General features: G+C 43.3%; 1 protein-coding gene across 1 annotated transcript; it reads left to right on the top strand.

Moving 5' to 3' along the window:
* The first annotated feature begins 4,908 nt into the window (after positions 1-4,908).
* Positions 4,909-6,998, top strand: LOC118381668 (serine protease inhibitor Kazal-type 1-like). The gene is made up of 4 exons (XM_035768580.2): positions 4,909-5,043; positions 5,314-5,354; positions 6,359-6,468; positions 6,603-6,998. Exons 1-4 carry the CDS (start codon positions 4,998-5,000, stop codon positions 6,646-6,648), a joined length of 243 nt encoding a protein of 80 aa, XP_035624473.1. The 5' UTR covers positions 4,909-4,997; the 3' UTR covers positions 6,649-6,998.
* The last annotated feature ends 226 nt before the right edge of the window (positions 6,999-7,224 follow it).

Below are 7,224 nucleotides of genomic sequence, written 5' to 3'. Positions count from 1 at the left end.
GGGTCAATACAATACCAGGTGGTGTTGTAACCCTTCAGAAACAAACTAGGATCAATACAGTACCAGGTGGTGTTGTAACCCTTTAGAAACAAACTGGGGTCAATACAATACCAGGTGGTGTTGTAACCCTTTAGAAACAAACTGGGGTCAATACAATACCAGGTGGTGTTGTAACCCTTCAGAAACAAACTGGGGTCAATACAATACCAGGTGGTGTTGTAACCATTTAGAAACAAACTGGGGTCAATACAATACCAGGTGGTGTTGTAACCCTTTAGAAACAAACTAGGATCAATACAATACCAGGTGGTGTTGTAACCATTTAGAAACAAACTGGGGTCAATACAATACCAGGTGGTGTTGTAACCCTTTAGAAACAAACTGGGATCAATACAATACCAGGTGGTGTTGTAACCCTTTAGAAACAAACTGGGGTCAATACAATACCAGGTGGTGTTGTAACCCTTCAGAAACAAACTGGGGTCAATACAATACCAGGTGGTGTTGTAACCCTTTAGAAACAAACTGGGGTCAATACAATACCAGGTGGTGTTGTAACCCTTTAGAAACAAACTGGGGTCAATACAATACCAGGTGGTGTTGTAACCCTTTAGAAACAAACTGGGATCAATACAATACCAGGTGGTGTTGTAACCCTTCAGAAACAAACTGGGGTCAATACAATACCAGGTGGTGTTGTAACCCTTCAGAAACAAACTGGGGTCAATACAATACCAGGTGGTGATGTAACCCTTCAGAAACAAACTGGGGTCAATACAATACCAGGTGGTGTTGTAACCCTTCAGAAACAAACTGGGGTCAATACAATACCAGGTGGTGTTGTAACCCTTTAGAAACAAACTGGGGTCAATACAATACCAGGTGGTGTTGTAACCCTTTAGAAACAAACTGGGGTCAATACAATACCAGGTGGTGTTGTAACCCTTTAGAAACAAACTGGGGTCAATACAATACCAGGTGGTGTTGTAACCCTTTAGAAACAAACTGGGATCAATACAATACCAGGTGGTGTTGTAACCCTTCAGAAACAAACTGGGGTCAATACAATACCAGGTGGTGTTGTAACCCTTCAGAAACAAACTGGGGTCAATACAATACCAGGTGGTGTTGTAACCCTTTAGAAACAAACTGGGGTCAATACAATACCAGGTGGTGTTGTAACCCTTTAGAAACAAACTGGGGTCAATACAATACCAGGTGGTGTTGTAACCATTTAGAAACAAACTGGGGTCAATACAATACCAGGTGGTGTGGTTGAGGTCAGGGCTCTGTGCAGGCCAGTCAAGTTCTTCCACACCATTCTCGACAAACCATTTCTGCCTGGACCTTGCGTTGTGCATAGGGGCATTGTCATGTGGAAACAGGAAAGGGCCTTCCCGAAACTGTTGACACAAAGTTGGAAGCACATAATCATCAAGAATGTCATTGTATACTGTAGCGTTAAGATTTCCCTTCACTGGATCTAAGGGGCCTGAACCATGAAAAACAGCCCCAGACCTTTATACCTCCTCCACCAAACTTTACAGTTGGAACTATTAATTGGGGAAGGTATCGTTCTCCTGGCATCCACCAAACACTGATTGCCAGATGCGTAGCGTGATTCATCACTCCAGAGAACTCATTTCCACTGCTCCACTGAGTCCAATGGCGACGAGTTTTACACCACTCCAGCCGACGCTTGGCATTGCGTATGGTGATCTTAGGCTTGTGTGTGGCTGCTCGGCCATGGAAACCCATTTCATAAAGCTCCTGACGGAACAGTTCTTGTGCTGATGTTACTTCCAGAGGCAGTTTGGAACTCGGTAGTGAGTGTTGAAACCGAGGACAGATGATTTTTACGTGCTTGAGCACTCAGCTGTCCCGTTCTGTGAGCTTGTGTGGCCTACCACTTGGCGACTGAGCCGTTGTTGCTCCTAGATGTTTCCACTTCACAGCACTTACAGTTGACCGCCGCAGCTCTAGCAGGGCAGAGAAGTGACACACTGACTTGTTGGAAAGGTGGCATCCTATGACAGTGCCACGTTGAAAGTGACTGAGTTCTTCAGTAAGGCCATTCAACTGCCAATGTTTGTCTTTGGAGATTGCATGGCTGTGTACTCGATTGTATACACCTGTCAGCAACGGTGTGGCTGAAATAGCTCAATCCACTAATTTGAAGGGGTTGTTCACATACTTTTGTATATATAGTGTATCTAGCAAACTGGTTAGCTTTGTAGTTAGATAGCTAGCTAACTGGCTACTACTGATAGGCTGATGTTGTTGTTATAGAATCATTGTTATCTAGAAAGGAACAGCTTGGGTAGCCTATGTTCCCATACAGTCCTACAATCTAAGCTAGATGCCCTCAATCTCACACAAATCATTAAGGAACCCACCAGGTACAACCCTAAATCTGTAAACAAGGGCACCCTCATAGACGTCATCCTGACCAACTGGCCCTCCAAATAAACCTCCGCTGTCTTCAACCAGGATCTCAGGATCTCTGCATCCGCTACGGATCCGCAGTCAAACGACCACCCCTCATCACTGTCAAACGCTCCCTAAAACACTTCTGTGAGCAGGCCTTTCTAATCGACCTGGCCCGGGTATCCTGGAAGGACATTGACCTCATCCCGTCAGTTGAGGATGCCTGGTCATTCTTTAAAAGTAACTTCCTCACCATTTTAGATAAGCATGCTCCATTCAAAAAATGCAGAACTAAGAACAGATATAGCCCTTGGTTCACTCCAGACCTGACTGCCCTCGACCAGCACAAAAACATCCTGTGGCGGACTGCAATAGCATCGAATAGTCCCTGCGATATGCAACTGTTCAGGGAAGTCAGGAAAGCAAAGGCCAGCTTCTTCAGGGAGAAATTTGCATCCTGTAGCTCTAACTCCAAACAGTTCTGGGACACTGTGAAGTCCATGGAGAACAAGAGCACCTCCTCCCAGCTGCCCACTGCACTGAGGCTAGGTAACACGGTCACCACCGATAAATCCATGATTATCGAAAACTTCAACAAGCATTTCTCAATGGCTGGCCATGCCTTCCGCCTAGCTACTCCAACCTCGGCCAACAGCTCCGCCCCCCCGCAGCTACTCGCCCAAGCCTCTCCAGGTTCTCCTTTACCCAAATCCAGATAGCAGATGTTCTGAAAGAGCTGCAAAACCTGGACCCATACAAATCAGCTGGTCTTGACAATCTGGACCCTCTATTTCTGAAACTATCCGCCGCCATTGTCGCAACCCCTATTACCAGCCTGTTCAACCTCTCTTTCATATCGTCTGAGATCCCCAAGGATTGGAAAGTTGTCGCAGTCATCCCCCTCTTCAAAGGGGGAGAAACCCTGGACCCAAACTGTTACAGACCTATATCCATCCTGCCCTGCCTATCTAAGGTCTTCGAAAGCCAAGTCAACAAACAGGTCACTGACCATCTCGAATCCCACCGTACCTTCTCCGCTATGCAATCTGGTTTCCGAGCCGGTCACGGGTGCACCTCAGCCCCGCTCAAGGTACTAAACGATATCATAACCGCCATCGATAAAAGACAGTACTGTGCAGCCGTCTTCATCGACCTTGCCAAGGCTTTCGACTCTGTTTTTCTGATGACTGCCTTGCCTGGTTCACCAACTACTTTGCAGACAGAGTTCAGTGTGTCAAATCGGAGGGCATACTGTTCCTAGGCCGTCATTGAAAATAAGAATGTGTTCTTAACTGACTTGCCTAGTAAAATAAAGGTAAAAAAATTATAAAAAATAAAAAATAAAAATGGACTTGTTAATTGTTTACTCCATGTGTAACTCTGTTGTCTGTTCACACTGCTATGCTTTATCTTGGCCAGGTCGCAGTTGCGAACTTGTCCTCAACTAGCCTACCTGGTTAAATAAAGGTGAAAAAAATAAATAAATAAATAAATTAGATCCTCCAGATGTTTTGGGGGGAATAAATTGATGTAAGTCACTTTGGGATGCTTAATCACAACACTCTCACAATGTACACGTACAGGACACATCTCTCTGAGTGGTGTTCTCACTAGTTTCCATAGACAAATGTCATTCAAATGTAAGGTTAAGAGGGTTAGGCACATTTTAAGAAGATACATTCTACAAATAGTCGGGGTTAATGATTTGTGACTGTGGTAACTAGTGACGAACCAACTTCTTCAGGATTGGTGGGTCCCCTGCGAGACGGTTGAGTTAACGTAGGCTAATGTGATTAGCATGAGGTTGAGCTAACGTAGGCTAATGCGATTAGCATGATGTTGTAAGTATCAAGAGCATTTCCCAGGACATAGACAGTATATGTAACGGATGTGAAACGGCTAGCTTAGTTAGCAGTGCGGGTATGGGCGAGGGGACGGTCTAAAGTTATACTGTTACACATAGACATATCTGATATTGGCAGAAAGCTTAAATTCCTGTTAATCTAACTGCACTGTCCAATTTACAGTAGCTATTACAGTGAAATAATACCATGCTATTGTTTGAGGAGAGTGCACAGCTATGATCTTGAATATGTATTAATAAACCAACTAGGCACATTTGGGCAGTCTTGATACAACATTTTGAACAGAAATGCAATGGTTCATTGGATCGTCTAAAACTTTGCATGTACACTGCCTCCATCTAGTGGCTAGAATCTAAACTGCACCTGGGCTAGAATAATACATTATGGCCTCTCTCTTGCATCTCAAAGATAAATACATGTTTTTTTCTTTGTCTTGTCTTTTACCAGATCTAATTTGTTATATTCTCCTACATTAATTTCACATTTCCACAAACTTCAGTGTTTCTCTTCAAATGGTATCAATAATAACCATATCCTTGCTTCAGGGCCTGAGTTACAGGCAGTTAGATTTGGGAATGTCATTTTAGGCGATCATTGAAAAAAAGGGGCCGATCCTTATGCGGTTGGGGTGGAGACCTACAAGGTATAAATACGGCTCCGGTGGCTGGGAGCGTTACCTGCCTACGCACCTTCACAACGGATAGAATGTGGAATTTTACACGGCTGACGCTTTGTCTTCTCAGTGTTGCCGGTGAGTGTTGTTCATCTTGACTTTTACATAATTAATACCAAGTGGCAGTCATATAGTTTTATAAACAAAACGGCACAGTAACTTCTAAGAGCAGTTTAGACAAACACACAGTCGATCCCTCCAGGGAACTGCCTTGATGACCGACGCGCATTTTTTTTTACTAGAGAAAACATGAACCTTTTTGTCGTTTAGATTGGAACTCCTGGAAATCACATCTGACGTTTAAATAATTTAATGAGCCTCCGGTTTAACATCTTTCTCTGTTTTTAGTTTTGGCACGAGGAGCGAGTCTCCCAGACGGAACCACAGAGGTAAGCAGGCTAAACGCGTTTACTTCGTGTAGTGAAAGGCTGTGCCTTTCTAAAACACGTTGCTCTGTGTCGGATTACTTCATGTAGAACTGTGGTGTGGATCTTCCTCTCTAGACAAAATTCAGTTGTTAACCAAGTACACCCGTATGTTTACAGTCACTTCCTTAGTTGACGTTACATTCAGCGCTGCATTCATTAGTCGGATTATGTTGCGAAACGTTTTGAAACTAACAATTTACTCCATGTAAAATGTTTTGCAATAAACTAGAATTTCTATTGAACAAACGATCTGTTTGATTCCAAGAATAAACTGTAATTGGCTTCCATTGCAAAACGTTTTGCAACAGGATCTGACTAATGACTACACCCCAGGTGCACTGCACCAGTGGAAGGAGCAGGGAAGGTATGGTTTGTTCCCTGTTATCCATGTTCTCTTCATATGGTGTTATACCAGTACACTATTACAACCCTGTTCTCTTCATATGGTGTTATACCAGTACACTATTACAACCCTGTTCTCTTCATATGGTGTTATACCAGTACACTATTACAACCCTGTTCTCTTCATATGGTGTTATACCAGTACACTATTACAACCCTGTTCTCTTCATATTGGCTCATTCCGATACACCATTACCAATACCTCGCTTTATTTATTGAGACCAAAGTCCTTTATTACATAGTCTGTTGGACCAAAAAACAGGCTGACTGTTCCCAGTACACTATATTACCAACACCTCATGGTCTTTGTCCAACAGGCTGACTGTTCCCAGTACACTATATTACCAACACCTCATTTATTACATAGTCTGGTCTTTGTCCAACAGGCTGACTGTTCCCAGTACACTATATTACCAACACCTCATTTATTACATAGTCTGGTCTTTGTCCAACAGGCTGACTGTTCCCAGTACACTATTACCAACACCTCATGGTCTTTGTCCAACAGGCTGACTGTTCCCAGTACACTATATTACCAACACCTCATGGTCTTTGTCCAACAGGCTGACTGTTCCCAGTACAACTTGCCCATGTGCCCCCGCAACTTCGAGCCAGTTTGTGGAAGCGACGGCACGAACTACTCTAATGAATGCATGCTGTGCTTTCAGAACATGTAAGTCCAACTTAAGCTTTCAACAACTGACTTCTCTTTCTCTCTCGCTCTGTACCTGTCTTATTCGGGTCTGCCTGCCTTGTTTCGCTCGGTGTTTGTTTTTTAAATTCTGCTCTGTGTGTGTGTGTTCCCAGGGAGCGGAAGAGTAACATTCTCATCCGGAGTAAAGGAGAGTGCTGAACCAGACATGTCCATTGTCTCAGCGACACACCTGGTCCCCTCAACATTACTTTAAACCACTTCCTGTTGCCTTGTCAAAACACTGACTGTCTCTTCTATTGCTTTCTAAACGCTGAGGAGCCGGTAAACGATTTGTCTCGATATACTTTGAGCCGTTTCCTCAGCACCTGATTCCTTCTCAACTTTATGGACTCCCTGTTTTGTCTTCTGTAGAGCACTTAACCCCCTAGTCTTTAAGACTTGTGTAGCGTACCTTTGTGGCAAAATTGTATTTTTAAATGGGATAATCTTTATTGTCATTTTACTTGGCCATCTTTTAAAAATCTAATTAAAACAATATTTGGAAAGTTCCTTGTCAACTGTCAGGTTCTGGATTTTTTATTTAACCTTTATTTAACCAGGAAGGGCTCATTGATCTGTTTTCAAGTTCTTCCAGTTTAAAAGTATGGCTGAAATGTGGAGGAACTGGTTCTGCAGGATCCATGATGTCTGGTTTTTGTTTAGTCATTATAATCCCTACAAAGGTACAGTGGGAATGGAAAACGATGTCCTTTTAAAATACAAAAGGATTTAACC

This window comes from Oncorhynchus keta, chromosome 4, assembly GCF_023373465.1.
Source record: "Oncorhynchus keta strain PuntledgeMale-10-30-2019 chromosome 4, Oket_V2, whole genome shotgun sequence".
Lineage (NCBI taxonomy): Eukaryota > Metazoa > Chordata > Actinopteri > Salmoniformes > Salmonidae > Oncorhynchus > Oncorhynchus keta.
Note: the sequence above shows the minus strand (reverse complement) of the source record. Positions and strands in the feature narration are given on the sequence as shown.

Bases quoted from the DNA above. Each gene is read 5' to 3' on its own strand.
- LOC118381668 (XM_035768580.2), top strand. From the start codon at position 4,998: ATGTGGAATTTTACACGGCTGACGCTTTGTCTTCTCAGTGTTGCCG. The intron at 5,044-5,313 runs GTGAGTGTTGTT...CTCTGTTTTTAG, and splicing joins TTGTCTTCTCAGTGTTGCCG to TTTTGGCACGAGGAGCGAGT. The intron at 5,355-6,358 runs GTAAGCAGGCTA...TTTGTCCAACAG, and splicing joins TCCCAGACGGAACCACAGAG to GCTGACTGTTCCCAGTACAA.